The 16,258-nt window shown below is 46.6% G+C and overlaps 1 protein-coding gene across 7 annotated transcripts in view; it reads left to right on the top strand.

Moving 5' to 3' along the window:
- The window catches only part of TBX5 (T-box transcription factor 5), a 125,807-nt gene that overhangs the window by 100,082 nt on the left and 9,467 nt on the right, over positions 1-16,258 (top strand). For all 7 annotated transcript variants that reach the window (XM_084491693.1, XM_084491699.1, XM_084491697.1 and 4 more), the window contains one exon: positions 6,282-6,373. In XM_084491693.1, coding sequence (XP_084347819.1) covers positions 6,282-6,373 — 92 coding nt within the window. The remainder of the gene's footprint in view (positions 1-6,281; positions 6,374-16,258) is intronic.

Here is a 16,258-nt window from a genome sequence, read left to right as displayed (position 1 = left end):
GTCAAAACACACGCACTGACGAGCGCATGAATCCCTACAGACACACACACGCTCGCATCCCAGCAGACACATGCACACGCACACACGCAGACACCACTACATATTTTACACACCCCCTACACATTTTACACGCACTCGCATCCCTCCCCCCCCCCCAACATGTGCATTCCTCCTCTTGCTGCACTGAATCGCTTGGGGGAGCGAGTAAAAGCGAGGCCATAGCCCCAAGATAAAGCCCCAATTGAGAAAGATAGGGCCATAAAAATAAACCGGGGAATGATCTACCCTAAATGGCATCTCCCTCCAGGGAAGGGAATAAAATTTGCAGCTTGCCCCAGTGCGGGTGAAGCTCAGCACCGGTGCACAGCTGATGCTGTTGCTGGCACAGCGACACCAGAGGGGTGATGGCTGTGGGAGTTGTCCACGGGCAGAAACCCCAGCATGGCTCTCACAGCTGAGATGGGATTTTTTTGGGCAAAACACATTTTCAGGTTGTGGTGCGGACTGTGCTTCCCATTGCCATCGGTGATGGCAGGCTGTCTGTACAGAGCTCCAGGGAGGGTCTGCCCATCCATCCATCCTCACATCTGTGCACTACCTATTTATTCCCATTTACAACTCGCTCTTCTACCCATCACCTGGAGAGCACCCTTCACACAAATCCTCCTCTCCGCACAGTTTTTATACACTGAAGCATTTTATACATGCAGCTTTTATTCACTGACACGTTTTACTCGCATATATACACAATAATCTATACATAGCCATGTTTCAGGTTTCAAGAGCTGCGTTATAGGTGAATTATATCACGGTATTAATTGTATGACTTGCCCATAAGTGCGTTTGAGTCTGTGCTTACACAGCTTATAGAAATACCTGCCTGATTTTGGATCAGTCAATTTATTTCAATAGCACAGCTGCAATCCCCATACAGGGCTTGTGCTTATTTCCCCTGATACTTTAGGCAGCCTGCAAAGACGTTTAAGCCCACTGGGCTCTCCTCCTCCCCAGCCCTGCTCCCCAAAAGGAGGGTTAAGCTACGAAGAAAGTTTTTGTAAAGTTTTCAGTGTGCTTGTCAGCAGCTCGGTTGGCCACCTCCCCCCTCTCCACAGCCCTGAGAAAAGACCCCAGAAATATTGAGGTGTTAAAATAGGTCACATGCGCATTTCATTTCCTTGCCGTTTACACAATGGGTGCTTGCAATCAGGTTGATTCCCAAATATTAACTTCCCCCCCCCCCAAGTTAAGTACCGTTTCACTGTAGCTTAAATCATTGTGTTACTAGCTCGTATTTATTAGGTACTAGCTCTCTACTTAGGACCAGGAAATGAACCCTAATAGACAGAAATAATTAAGGTTCTGCCCTCTTGAGGGTTCTTTCAAAAGCAAGAATTCACAACAATTATTCTCATTAATTTTTACAACCTACTTTCCCCGTTAGCTGGACTTGGGCTTTATATTGTTTTTCCCCCTTAGGATATCCGGTTTTATGCTGATTTTTTTTTTTTTTTTTACCCCCCTAAGTTATTTAACATTCTTGGTAGCCCAAATTCTTTTCAGGAAACATCAGCCCTAGCTGCAATACTGTGGGCACTGTAGTGATGAGGAGAGCATGAAGACAGGTTGGGTGCATTCCCAGGTAGCTGATGGGCAATGATGGCTTTCAGCCTTTCTGCTCCAAGTGCTTTTGTTGCTCTGTTGACAGGACGTTGTGGGTGTAGGTGCTGCCAGGCATGGGCAGGTCTTTGGGCTCAGGATTTGTTGCTTTGGGATCTGGCTTCTCCTTGGCTTTGGTCGCAGGTGGCCTCATTCATCGCTTTGGTCCATCAGAGGCCATGAACGTGGGGCCTGGCTGGCATCCCATGGGGTGATGACCACGTGTCTCTTCTTCATCACCAGGATTTTGTGCAGCTCTTGGTGACTCGGGGACCTTCTTGGTGACCTGAGCTCTTCTTCTCTTGCTGAGCCCTATGGGGGCTCCTTGCAGCCCTGCTTTCAAGGGTTTGGTGGCAAAGTGCTTCCTTCAGGAGGCCTCGTGGCCTTTGCAGCCCCTCTCTGAGCCACCGCTCTGCCTCTTGGTCCCAGTCTAGTCCCCATCTGTCCAGCAGCTCCAGGACAGGGTGCTGAGCCCATGCCTGGCCCCATTGGGTCCCTTGATACAGGCCCCCTCCCCAAGCTGAGCACGGGCACCTTGCCTCTCTCCACTCTGGCCCTTCCCCACCTCCTCCCCCCCAGGCACTGTGCAGGGTCTGTCTCTGCTCGTCCTCCCAGTTCAGCCAACAGCCTCCTCAATGGGCCCCTCTGTCTCACACCAGTAACTCCGACCAGCCACTGGCTCCCAGTCCCTCCCATTTCCTTCACTGGCTTCTGGGTTCGACATCCTCCCCCCTGCCAGCAGCCTCCCCCTTCCCCTGGCCTTTCCCTTGGGCTCCGAGCCCCCATTCCCTATGCAGCTCCTCTGCATGGCCCAGCCAGATGTCCGTAGGCTCAGCAGCCACCTCGTCTTCATCCAGTTCTTTTCCTTCCCGCTGCCCTGATTTGGCTTCCTCCTCCTCCACGCTGACTTGGTTTCACCTGGGGTATGTGAGAGCGCAGAAGAAAAAACCCTCTGTGCTTTCAAGCCGGAGGCCCGGCCTCCCAGTTGCTCCTAGCACAGTGGCTGCAGGGCCATGGTCACCTGCAGGCATTTTCCAAAATGCCCAGCTTTTAGGAAAGCTTCGGGATAGCCTCCAGGAGAGCCCCGGGGGGGCAGAGCAGTGTGTTTTCCCTTGGCTGTGTTGCTTAGAAAGCAAGGATCAGGTTTGCTTGATAGGAAAATAAGTCCATAAAAAGGAGCCCAGAGCAGACACCTGGCGTGGAACATTTCAGCCATAAAAAAGTTTTGCTGAGTTATAAGCAATTGAGAAAAAAAAATATCAATATTAATTGATAGTTTTAACCATGGCAATAGCAATATTTATGAGTCTGTAGTGACACGTACTTGTATAAATACTTGGCTGTGCTAAGAAAAAAAAAGTAAAGGAAACATGTTTCTACCATCTAAATAGATGCAAGGCTAAATTTTATCATGCTGGAGCGAAAGATGCCGTTGGAAATGTCTCAGCAGACGTGCTTTGTGGTCAGTTAGCCCAGAGAAAGGAGCATGGAGGAGCGGCACTGAGATTTCATTGGGAACTGTCGCTTCCCGTTAAAGTGAAGATGAACCCGTGGGTCGGACAGGCACTGAGAAGTGTAAGTCAGGAAGGCTTCGCTGGGGAAAGCTCTCATTTCAGGAGGATCTGCAGCAGCACTAGCAATCAGTGGTCAGAAACTAACTTTGACATCACTTTCTTGCAGTAACAAATTAATAAACAAAGCCCTACAGTTTTATTGAAGCCATGCTATATAATTTACCCTCGGGCGTTCCATCTTAATGACCTTGCAGGACGTGTTTTTTTTTTTTTTTTTAATTTTTATTCTTAATGATGTAATTTTTATTTGACTTTCTGACAGCTTTTTGTCCCCACCCCAAGTGAGTTACAGTCAATTAAACAGAGTTTTGCTGTGGCAAAGTTGATCCAGGAGAAGGTAATTTCCACCCATTTGTTTGCTTTTCCACCTCTCAGATAGTTTGTAAGTAAGACAAAAAGAAGCCAAACAAAATACCTTTCACAGGGCTGTTTTCTAAAGCAGAGATTCACCAGGTTGCTTGTTATTTTCTGTTTGTTGTGTGCATTTTTTTTAGAACTGGCTTGGAGTTGGTGCTAAGGTTGGTACCCTGAGTATCACCTAGAGGAGCTGCTCTAAAAGCTCCTGCTGAAATCCACCTGAAGCACAGCAAAGAGCTCAGACCTAATTTAAAGCCTTCTGTAGGACCATGGTTTCTAGATACCTTCGAGGTAGCAGATCCTGAATTTTAGGGCGTTTGAAGTTTGCTGTGCCTCACTTGGGGCTTTCTGCTACCAACACATGTTAATCCCATTGTTTGTAATAGTGTTCCCAATGAGGGTTAGGGAACTTCTCCTAAAGCAACATGTTCACAAGATTGAGGTCACTTACGATATTTTGTCTGATGTTTGTGGGAGACTAAAGGCTTGATTTGTCAAACGGGGCATTTAACCAAGGTGCTTACATAGAGGGACAATATGTTGATGGTTCCTCCTTCAGTTAGCAGAGAGTTTGGGACCCGCGAAGGTGATGCTGCCCACCCCAGGGCCTGCGTGTCCTCTGGCAGTGCCCATCTCCCTCCATCCCTCTATTCCAGCAGGAACACCCGGAGACAAGGTCCCCAATGCAGGCGCCTTGGTTAAAATGCCTACGGTCAGGTTGGGATGAATCCGGCCCTTTGTACGGCGGGATGCCCGTGCCAATACTGTAAATCCTCACTCCGTGAAGGACTTCACTTATGCAAGCAAATATTGCCATTGGGTTCGGCAAGTGAGGACAACTTGTACATTTTGTGTGCTTCAGAATGTAGATTAAATAGCACAAGCATTCAACATTTGAATAATATCTATTGTTCATTATAGAAGAGCCACCACCTTGATGGTGGAAACCGATAGGCGGTCTCTTTGTGAAATAAAAAGCTGGTTGTCTAATTATTCAGGGCTTTTAATTATAAAATTTGTCCAGGTTTTACTGCTAGAGAACACCTCAAATGGCATATCAGTCCAAAAATATTGTTTGTTCACACTTCTCTTTGAAATCTGAAATATGTGACAAAAAAAAAAAAAAAAAAGAGAGAAAAAAAAAAAGCAGTGCTTGTTTGTGTACTCAATTAGGTTCTGATTTAATGGGAACACCCATGGGGATGAGCATGTGGGTGATGGGGTCTGTGTGTGAGATTTGGGGCTGAATTAGGCAAAAAGGGCAAGTAAACGAATGGCTTTGGAAAAAAATATGCTAAAAGATGAGAAAACAGCAAAATAATCTGGTTGTGCAGACACCTGGAAAGGTCTGCTGTTGACACGAGGCGAGCCAGATTTTTCTCTTTGAATTTTGGTGAAAGGATGGGTCCAGCTGGTGAACACGAGCCTCTCTCTGTTCTCCAGCCATCCACCTTGGGCTCTTTCCTTCCCATTGGCGCCGCTGTTGGTGGGGCGGCAGGACCGTGCTCCCAGCAGAGGTGGTGAGAGCCTGAAGTCCCTCTGGGGGCAAACACAGGGCTGTCTCCCCTCCTGAGCAGGTGGCTCTCCCTGCTCCTAGCTGAGGGCTCGGACTGCCAGGCTGTGATGGAGAAAGGGAAGAAGGGGAACAGCTGCCTAAATATTAAAAGTAAGCTGTATGGGATTTTGCACAGAGACCCCTCCTCTCCTCTCATCCTAAGGATGGGGTCCCTGATTTCTGCCCCTGGCTGTGTGTTGTGGACAGATTTGTTTCCTATAGCAGTGAATTTATGGCTGTGTTTCTGCTGGATGAGCTAGAGCTTGAGCTGCCCTTGCTTTGCCATGCCAGCCCTGGGGCAGCAGCTGGCATGGGGCTGGCACTCGGGGCAGTGCAGCTAGTCCACACCTGGCCCAGCCTCATGGGTAAGGGTACCTTCTTAGCAGCTCTTTAATTTAGATACTGTAAGAGGACCAAAGTTGTGTGCTTGAGGAGGATTCATGCCAGCAAGCTTTAGACACTGAAGGTAACAAAGTAGTCCCCCTTAAATCCTTCTAGAGTGAATTGGGAGAGAAATATTCCCCCAAGGCAGGATGGCCAGAAGTGGGATTGCCCTCTGAGTGCCTAAGGTAGTTAGTCCCTGCAGTGCCTGCAGGTGTGGGGCTGGGTGGGGAAGGAAATCAGCTGCAGAGCACCTGCAATCCAGGTAATTGCTCTGAAATACAGCAAGAGTGAGCCTGGCAGCCTGAGAGAAGCTCCAACATCTAAGATACGAGGCTTGGGTTGTGGTGGTGCATTGATGAGACGTTACTTGTTGGTGTCCGTGGGGTTTGGGCAATGCTGCCCTCATCGCTGGTCCTCTGGTCAGCACAACCCTTTCTATTCCAGCAGCAAAAAGAAAGTAAGTAATTTTCCAGCTTTCCTCCAGTGAGAAATATTTGTCTGTGCAGCTCCATGTGTTAGGTATGGGCCAAGCCTGAAAGAAGTGAGAGGTTGTTGACAGGTGATATTTTTCCAGCAGACAGATCTAGAGGAAAGCCCATCTGGAGTGGTCAGTGCCTGAGCTGAAGGATGACTTGTGTTCCTAAAAGCTGTTTTCTCCCCCATCCCTACTGGCTTGGGTTTAATAAACAACATCCCCCCTCTCCCAGGCCATGCCTTGGACTTGCGATGAACCCGTTGCATTTCCTCCCTTTCAGATCACCCAGTTAAAGATCGAGAACAACCCCTTTGCCAAAGGTTTCCGCGGCAGCGACGACATGGAGCTCCACAGGATGTCCAGGATGCAGAGGTAACACTCGCCTTCATCGTGGGGACCCCTCGGGTCCGGGACATCTGCCTAGGTTTTGCTTTGCGTGTCACTTGTGGCTTGAACTAAGCAAGGACTTAGCAGCAGGCCCTTCTCTGGCATCTGCTTGTGTGTTTTAAGTCAAGCTGGTGAAATGCTAGCAGGATGTGAGGCCAAAATCCAGGACTTGCCACTCTGAGGTTAATGTTTTAGCCACAGGGTTACAGAGGCAGGATCTTATGTGTGTTGTTCTTCTGGCCACAGGGACCTTGTATTTCTTTGTCATTTGTCTCCATCCAGAGCAACTTCTAGCCTCTCTGTCTGCTGCTGCATGTGGGTTTAAACTTGTCTAAAGCAACAGGAGGAGGTTCAGACTAGCTCTGAGAAGCTCTGCTCGTCAGACTATTGCAGGAGAGCTGGTGAATGTTTTTTCTCCAGGTGGCAGTGCTTTGAAGTCAAACCTCTGAGAGCAGGTTTGCTAAGGGTTCTCCCAATGCCTCTGGAGACCTCGGTGCCTTGTGTTGGTTGCTGGCTGTCAGAGGGTCTCTGGCAGGAGGGGAGACCTTGCCTGGTTGGTTCTGGATGTGCGGGGCAGGAGCATAGACATGGTGGTTTCAGGTTGAAAAAGGAAGGTGTTAGAAAATGTTGGATCTCCAGGGCCAGGTGACTGAAGAGGTCTTTTTGGATCTCAGTTTTGGATGTAAGTACTTAAGCTGAAACACATACCTAAAGCCTGTTTAAAAATCCTGTTTCAAGTCCTTTTCTAAATGTCAGGTCCTGCTGGTAATTAACCTCACTTCTTTCACTGAACTTGGAACTTCGTCTGTGTGTCAAGTTACTTCCTGGTGCAAATGTTTTGCAGGAACGTTGCCATACCCATGATTATACCTAAGACAGATGTAGAGGCTCAATATAGCATTTTCCATCCAGGAGGGCAAGAGTGACTCAGATCCCTTATTCTCCAGGACCAGCAGAGCTGGCTCTTGGTGTGAGGCTGTAGGGACCTGCGCTGTCACTTTGTCCTGGGACGTGTTCCTCCATGGCCAGCCCAGGAAGCTGGAGCAGATCTCTCCAGACTGTAGGTGGTCGCTGCTGCCTGGAGCACAGATGCAGAAATTTCTTCCCCTTGCTGTATTTGGGGACCCGAACATGGATCTCACAACCACACAACTCCTGCTGGTGGGCAAAAAGTAATGCCTGTAACCCTGCAAATGCTTACACCCCCATCCTCACTCAAATCATAGAATCTTTAAGGTTGGGAAAGACCTTCAAGACCATCTGGCCCAACAAAATGGGCAAACATATGCCTGTGTACAAATGTTTTAAGGCTCAGATCCAAAAAAGCCAATAAACAAGTAAATATATATATATATATGCACACACATACATATAAATAACACTTCTCAATCTAAATCATCTCTGTGGTCTTCTGAATGTGCCTGGTGTTCTCTGCTTGCCTGCCCTTTCCAACGACTGCACAGATTCTGGCACTGCAAGTCAATATTTATTTCTTTATTTTCCTGTGCACTGCCCCTTGAAATAGCTTCACCCACCCACCCCCCAGTGCCAGCCCCCCGACCTCTGCTGGAACTCGAGTAACGATGTCCCAGCGCATTTTTGCTGCTAAACTACCCTTTCATTATGGTCAATGGAAAGATTTGAAGGTTTACATTCATCATGGGGTTTTTGGAGGGGGGAGGCAGAACAGCAAGGACTATTAGAAGGGCTTCATGCCATCTGAAGAGCATGGCACCTAGCCATGTGGAGCTTGTGCTAAAAATTGCTTGGCATTTTTGTGCGGGTCCTGCGGTCGTAGTCAATAATACAGTGAACAGAAGCACTTGGAATATATAAAAACACATGCTCAGACCTGATGTGGTTGAAAGGGTTAAAATCCCCAGCATTGACTTTGCAGGATAATTTTTGATGCTCACTTCCTTAATAACTTATCCTCTATACAGATAGCAGGGAAATAACTGTACATTTACAAATATGTCTTTTTTTTTTTTTTCTTAAGGGAGAGCAGGGTAAGATCTTGTTTAAAATTAAGAGACATTCAAGGTTGTAAACAGACAAATATGCACTCACCTTCATGGATTTTATATATCAGAATTAATACAAACTCTATTAATATATAAAAGCATAAAATTATATATATAAGGAAGAAACTTTTATCATTGTGTATATTAGAGAAGTATGACCTACCTTTGGGGCTTTATGTTTAATATATAAATATATATTAATATGTATTTAATCATGTTTTAATATATATATATATGTGTTTGTGTGCACATATGTAATGAAGTTTTTTCCACGAGGAACCTGCTCCCTGGCTGGCAGGTCCCGCTCCATTGGTTTTGGGAGAGTGATGGCTGTATATATCCTTGGAGAATGTGGTGGGACACACTTTTAGAGCAGTTCCTTCATTATAGAAAAAAGGTAGCTGGAAAAAAAATAAGCTTTTACAAAACAGCACACAGCCTTTAGTGCCGGAAACTGGTGACCTGACATTCATCAGGTCACTGATCTCATTAGGGGATAGAGCCACGGAGGGAATGAATTTTTCATGCTGGAAAAGCACCTTTGTTTTCTTTACTTGAATCTTAACTGTGCCTTGAGTCCCAGTGTAGGACCATTGCAGAGGGACTTTTCCAAGCTGACAGCAGACCCAGAAGAAGCCCACCCCAGCAGAGAAGGCCGGTAGGCAGTACTTCCCCACAGGATGTGCGGGCTGGCTCACAGAATCCTGGTTTTGGGGAAAACCCATTTAACCAAAGGCTGTGGTCAAGGCACATCCTCTCCTCACCACCCAGCACTTGCACTCCTCAGAGCAGCTTAGGAGGCCTGTGTCCCGTGGATACATGCTTCTACTACTAATCCTTCTGGTCTTAGCGTGGTGCTTGAGGCATGGACCTTGTAGGAACAGGCATGTGTTGGCTGAAGGTGCCATCTAGGAGCAATGTCCCCAGGCTGGGCTGTGTTTCTGGGCTCCCTCTATGCAAAGGGTGCTTTCAGAGAGCAGAACTGCTATTCTCTGAGAAATCAGCTCATCAGATAGGTGCAGGCTGGGCTGAGGAACCCTCCCTCTGCCTGCAGAGTCAGAATGATTTCCTTAGAGCAGACACCTGCCATTTAGATAGGATGGGGTCCCTCTCCTGTAATTTCAGCTGAGTTAGAGAGTTTTACTCTACCAGCACTGGTGGTTGTGTTGCACCTTGGGCTGTCAGAGAAGGAAGGCACGGCAGGACACCAGCTTGCTGGGCTTTGCACCATTTACCTCTGTGCATCCCATGTCATGCAGTGAGCGCAGCAGCAGCAGCTCTAGATGAGGGCAATTTGGCTGTTGAACACCCAGCCTTGGCAAGCAGCAGCGGCTGCAGGGAAGGGGGATAATGCAGGGAAGAAAGGCGAATTTTGGCATCAGAAATGAGTTCTCAACTGCCTTACTGAGGACTTTCCCCTCTCTCTCTGTGTATCTCTGTGCTGTGGCCAAGGAAGAGCTGCACATTGGCAGACGTGTGTGCAAGTACAGCCCTCTCTGTGCTCTCCTTTGCAAGGCCTCCGTGTTGGTTTTTCCCCTCTCTCTTCCCAGAAGAGAAGTTAATAAGTCTGTCCAGGTAGAAGACTTCACTGAGGAGCGTTATTAAACCTTTCAGCAGCAGATGATTTCATTCAGAACGAAGAGCCACGAGCCCCAGAGAGACCCAAATTCCAGCGAAGGCAGCCTTCTGGTACACGTTCGCTTCCCCCTGCCTCCCCTTTCTTTCCTGAGGCACACGGAACCCCTTCAGCAGTTTCATTGACAGGATGAGTGCTCTGGGACAGCACGCTTTTTAACTTTCCAAGCATGAGATCAAGTTTGTTGCTTTCCTGATTTTTTTTGTCTTAAAAAAATAATAATAAATAAATAAGGAAGACATGTTAGAGGAGAACGGAGAGGGACGTAAGTTATACTCATCTGTGTTCTGTGGTCATGCTGCAAGTGAAAAGCATAAATCAGGTAAAAATTATGTAGTTGTGATGCTAGGAATATAAGAGTAAAACAGGCAGCAGAAATTCACCAAGGGTGAAGTGCGCAGAGAGATGATGAGATCTGTATTGCAGATGCCAGTGTAGGACTTTGGCCAAAGAAATTTCCTGTGCATGAGAGTTAATGGAACTGTATTAATAAAGCATAGCTATTAGTTATTGAGTAATCTGGGGGGCTGTATGCAAGTCATTATATATATATACAATATTTTATTTTTTAATCTGTAACTGCCAAAAAAACAGCAGGGGAGAAATGTTTGTGGATCTGGGGCTAGAACAATGTGAAAGAGTAATTCTGTTAAACCCTTTAACTGATTTTGCTGTTCATTTGCAAATCCCATTGTCTTCAGCAGTTATTATGGGTGCTGGAGAGCTTCTGGAAGTCTCAGGCCCTAGTTACTGTTCATTCAAATTACTGCAATTAGTCCTTGAAGCTCCTCATTGGGAAAGCTTTTGATTGGAAAGGCGATTACATGAAAGGGTGACTCTTGGCTCCCTGGATGGCTATCCTGGGCCTTTCCAAAGTGAGCCAGATCCAGAGCGATGCGTGCAGTGAAGGGAAGAGTGGCAGTGTAGTTCAACGCTGTGTATGTGTTTTCTCCGTCAAAGATCACGAGCTGTAGCTTGCTTCCTTTGGCACCGATCCACAGTAATCTTCCTGGCTCCAAGGGAATTATTCCAAGTATTTCCCGGTGTAACTGAGAACAGAAACTGGGCCAGACCCAAAGGATATAAAATCAGTACCGTGATTCAGAACTGGCACAGCGGAGAGGCTGGTGCATTTTTGGCTGCCAATAGAATAAATTGATGAGTCGCTGGGCTCTAAAAGTGTCATCTACCCTGTCATGCTGCCATCATGTTGGAGTGATGGATCCTGTTCTGCCTAATGCAAGTGGGTCTCAGTCCGCTGCAAAATGACCCCGCTCTCATCGCATCTTCTCATTGCATCTTTACATCCACTTTCATTTCCCATGTTCTGTCACTGAAATCTCCCAAGAGCCAAATGCTGTCCGAAATGTTTTCAGTGTGAGACTTAGAGTTGTAACATCTGTTGGAGAGATGAGGTTTTCCTCCAGCAAATGGCCCTGAGGAAAGTTTCCTGGTCAAAGCCCCAGTGGAAACTGTAGACTTGAACACCATTCTGTAGAATCTGATGTAAATCAGATGAAATCCAAAATAAGACTCTATGGATTTCACTGGAGGGTATCCACAACTCTTTTAAAGTGAGAGTAAGCTCAAGAAAAGCAGGGTAGCTGCAATATCCTCCATTGCTGGCTCTGTCCAGCAGGACCCAATCTGCAGTGGCTCAGCCCAGCATCAATGCTTGTTGTTTTTGTCTCTGTTGGCCAACATCCACCCTCCATCTCATCTCACGTTCCTCTTACATGATCAGCAGAATTTGTCTGCGGTGCCCTAGCTTTTCCGCTTGCCTTATGATGGTAGCTCTAGGTCTGTAGCATTTTCTCTTTGGGTTTGTTGCAGTGGTCTCTTTGGGCTGCACTGCGCATTCAAGAGATGGGAGCACTGGTTCGTAACTTGCACCCAGAGTAGTTGAACCCTCTCCATGTGTTCAGCTCAGGACATTTGGTATGCTGGTGGAGCATGCTGCTGTGCACAACCTTCTGTGTTTCTCTGTGGATGTTTTGCATTGTTTTCCTAGACATCCAGCCTAGGGCATTATTTTTTTGTGGGGTCGGCCTATGGGCCCCATGCACAGAGAGCTCGTATTTGATTTGAGTGAAGGAATTACTCAGGAGTCCCTCTCTCACCAGGTCCTCTCACACTGTAGATTATCCACCTCAAGCTCTCCAGGCAGTCTCCTGAGAGTGGTACGATTTTATTACAATATGTTGGAAATAAGCTGAAATGAACATGCAGTGACAATTGACAATTGTTTGCTGGTTTATTTTTTTCCTGGGAGGTGTTATATTTATTCCAGTCACATTTTTTTTTTCTTCCTCTCTCTATATCTTTTGTGGCTGACTTCCATTTCTTTCCCACTCTCAAGTCTCAGCAGGAAGGACAAAAATTGGTGGCCTGGGAAATACAAAATCAAATGCCTTTGAGTCATGTTTGAACATCTGCAGTAAGGTTGTGATTCTGCACTGCTGCAGCCGTGGGTGCTGAGCGGATGGAGAGCGCAGGGCTGGTAGGACAGCAGGCATTTGTCCTTCTATAACGAGTGCTTGTAGGAGCTAAAAATCTCATGACACTTGGGAAAGAGTGAAGGGGAATGTCTGGTCTTGGCCACTTGATACACGATAAACCAGCCTTTAGACTAGGAATTGTCACCGTGAACAAGATCTAGACAAACACCAGATTTGGGTCTCCAAAAGAATGTTGTGAGACCATGGCAGCACAACCATGGGGAAATTCCCTTTCATTTCATGCCCCTTGTGGAGGTATTGGCATGGTCCTTGAGGGCTGATATTTAATAGCTCTTTTGAAGTCTTGTTACCATGAGCTACAACAACTCTGGAGAGCCTTGATATATTTGCTTTGTTAGGGAAAAATCAGAAGCACCTTCTTAAACCATTTGATTAGGGCCACTAGGGACTGGGTGTTGTAACATGGAAGCTTCCCAGTTATAAACTGTGGATTTTTGAAGAGCTTTTTAACTTTTTTCTTTTGTCTGCCAGCCGCATTTACTATGCGCTGGCTAGTACATTAGGAAACTTCAAGTCTGCACATGAAAATATGATGAAAATTATTAGTCTCTTACAACATAGCGATAAGCAAGAAAATGGGCTGGATGCCGCTCTCTGAAGATTTCTCATTTTTTCACAGTTTTTATTGGTTTGCAGAGGCCACTGAGGTTTCCAGCTGTGAGATTACAAAACCTCATTGAACTTCCTCCTCTAAATCCTTTGTTAGATGTGAATGTGTGGCATAAGTGGCCTCATCCAGCTCCCGAGTCTGTCCTGGTGAAGGTGTCATTTGGCTGGGGAAGATGTCACAAGATGTGAAAATGGGACAGGTTTCCACCTTGCCCGGCACAACTCGCCCTTCTTCCCAGTGCCCCTCTGCTATCGTAGTACACGAACTACGGTATCCGAATATTCATCGTTAGCCACTCAGACTTTAAATAGACCAGTGACAGCTTCCTTCCTCGTAAATTCTTTCCCCAACCAACTTTTCCTTTTCTTCCAATTTTATAATTTTCAATGAGAGAAAAAAAAATCATTCATTAACACATAAATATGAAACTGTAACTTGCATTCTGGCTCAGGAACAGCAGTCTGTCCCGTGCTGCATGGACAACTGCCTATATTGCTAGTGTTAAGTCAGTCTCTTTTTTTTTTTTTTTTTTTTCCTCCTCCCAACCTCTCTGCATTTTTTTTGGACAGCAACTGTTCTGGACACAACAATCGTTTTGTGCCAGCAGTGAACAAAACCTTTCATTCCATTAAACTGTGGCCCAGGATTACAACCAGCTATTTTGGGAATAGTGACTTTTAGGCACTGAAAAAAAAAAATCTGATACATTTTTAAAGACCAAAGGACAATATAAAATGGTAGCTGCACACACTCCATATCGTGCACTCAGGAAACAGTATAAATGTTTCAAGATGACTGTTGTGTTTTAAGGTACCAAAGCAATCTTTTTATTAGAGTGCAGCTCCTGTAAGGAAGAAAAATGTAGAAATGTGGAGATAACTGCCTTTGTGCATAGAAAAACAAAGTGAAAGGAAGAAAATACTTTTGATATTTAGTTAGAAAATACTTTCCTTCCTCTCCCTCTCAAATAGTTCATTTTTTGGCAAAAATAGCACCCAACATGTTTTGACTGAGATGGAAATATTTCGGTCCGAGAGAAGTCCTAGCGGTGCCTCCTGGGAGCTGCTGCTTGGAAACTTGGTGCTTCCAACCTGTGCTGGCTCCAGCACGAGTCTGGCTGCTCCACGCTCCTTCTGACAGCCACGGGGGCTGTGGTTTCACTGGGGAAATGCAGTCAGGGAAAAATTTGGTTCTCAGTGCACAGCAGGAGTGTGGGACTCTGACACCACCTGTGCTGGCGCTCCAGGGTAAAAGCATTGCAGTTTAAGGCATTCAGCTCTATTATAGAAAAGAGAACTTTTAATCAGTGAGAAACAACCTTTTTTTTTTTTTTTTTTTGTTGTTTCTTCCCCTGCTCCCCCAGCTCTCTATTAGGTCAGAAAGCACTGATTTAGGTGAGCAGTGTCCAGTTGGGGGTTGTTCTCAGTGTTTGGGTGGTGCTTTTCAGAGCAAGGCAGCTGACATTGGTGGAGGTCCCTGTGAGCTACCAAGAGAGTTCATTCCTGTGGTGTAGAAAATGCCCATGCAGATCTAACCCCACTTGCAAAGGGGGTGAGGATGACTCTGTCCAAAGGAGACATCCAAATCTCCCAGCACTTAAGCAGCAAGAAACTATGACAGCAGTTACCTTGGCATCCTCCAAAAAAGCCACAGAAAACATGGTGTGACATCTGGCCATGGTGTGTCCCCCTCCTCCTCTGTGGCAGCTTGTAGGCAGCACATTGTGTTTTTGTTGTTGTTTTGTTTGTTTTTAAGTAAATAAACAAGACTGTGTAATTTTTGGGAGGGATGTGTGTCACCTTCTGGCAGCTTTTCTCCTCAGAAGAGAAATGTGGTGAGGATGCAGCTTTGGAGTGTCATCTCCATGAATATTATTGCATGAACATGGAGCATGGCAGGAGAAGCCAGCTGAAAACCATGATCTAGTAGGGCTGGGAGACCTCCTAGCACCTAGCAGATTTGGAGATCGCTTGAGAGGTTTGAAGGCCATAGCTCTCAACCTTCCTGCACCTCCCAGCAGGAGCTCCTGGGATGAAAGCACTAGTGGTGGCTGTCCACTGATGGAGAGGTTTCCTGAAGCCCACTGCATCCTCTGGCATCCATTGCTACCTTGTGTATGAGAAGGACAAGTCTCTGCTTCCTCCCAGGTTCCCCCGTCCATCCCTCTTTATTCATTGTGCACAGCTTGGACTTCACTTCTGGACAAAAAACTTTCTGGTCAGCCAGCCCAAGTGGGTGGAAAGCCCTGCTCCTGTGGGGATGAGCTGCTGGGTTTCCAGGGGAAGAGACCCCCTTTTTGAGTAGCCTCTGCTTGGCAAGCCACCAGTGCCCAGGGTTTGGAAAGCTTTTGTGGCACAATGAGAGATGCATTCATTTGGTTTTGAGCTCCTGGGTGAGTTTCCCCTCCATAACAGCTCGGTTGCTAATATTTCTGGCAGTCACTGCAGCAGTGGTTTGGATGAAAGCTCCCTGCTGTGAGTAGGTTTATATAATTGGTATTGTTAAATTTTGTAAATAAATTCTGAGTTTCTACAGCAATAGGTCCTCTCTACGGGGCCTAAAAGGAGATTTGGGGCTTCTCCTCTGTGTAGGTGGCCAGGTGAGCCTACTCAAGGTGGATTTAAGGATCTGTCCTCACTCCAGCAGAGCAGCCTTGGGCAGGTGAGTAGGGTACCCCAAAGCCTCTTTGGTCCAAAGGCTGCAGCTTCGAAGATGAGAGCTTGTGTTGTAGCCTGGGCTCTGGCTTCTCTGATCCTGGTGGCACTTCACAGGTTGCTGCTGTGCGACCTGCTCTTAAGGCATTTCAGCAATCTTTGGGTTCAGTGTGTGCCTAGCTGTCTTTCCAGCAGACCAGAGGGAGGTTAGTACCTCCCGTGAGGTCTCTGAGCCCCCCTGTTCGCTTCTCAGTCCTACAGGGCAGAAATAACCTTGTCTGCTGATGTGCTTGGAGAAATGTCTCCAGAACTGTAGGGGCTTGTAGGAGAGGGGTATGTAGCCAGGGCTGGCAAAACATCCATGCTCCAAAACAGATTTCAAAAAAAGTGAATAAACCAGACTTTCCATCAGCGCTTGCCCTCCCAG

Source organism: Aythya ferina, assembly GCF_964211825.1.
Source record: "Aythya ferina genome assembly, chromosome: 17".
Taxonomy (NCBI): Eukaryota; Metazoa; Chordata; class Aves; order Anseriformes; family Anatidae; genus Aythya; species Aythya ferina.
Note: the sequence above shows the minus strand (reverse complement) of the source record. Positions and strands in the feature narration are given on the sequence as shown.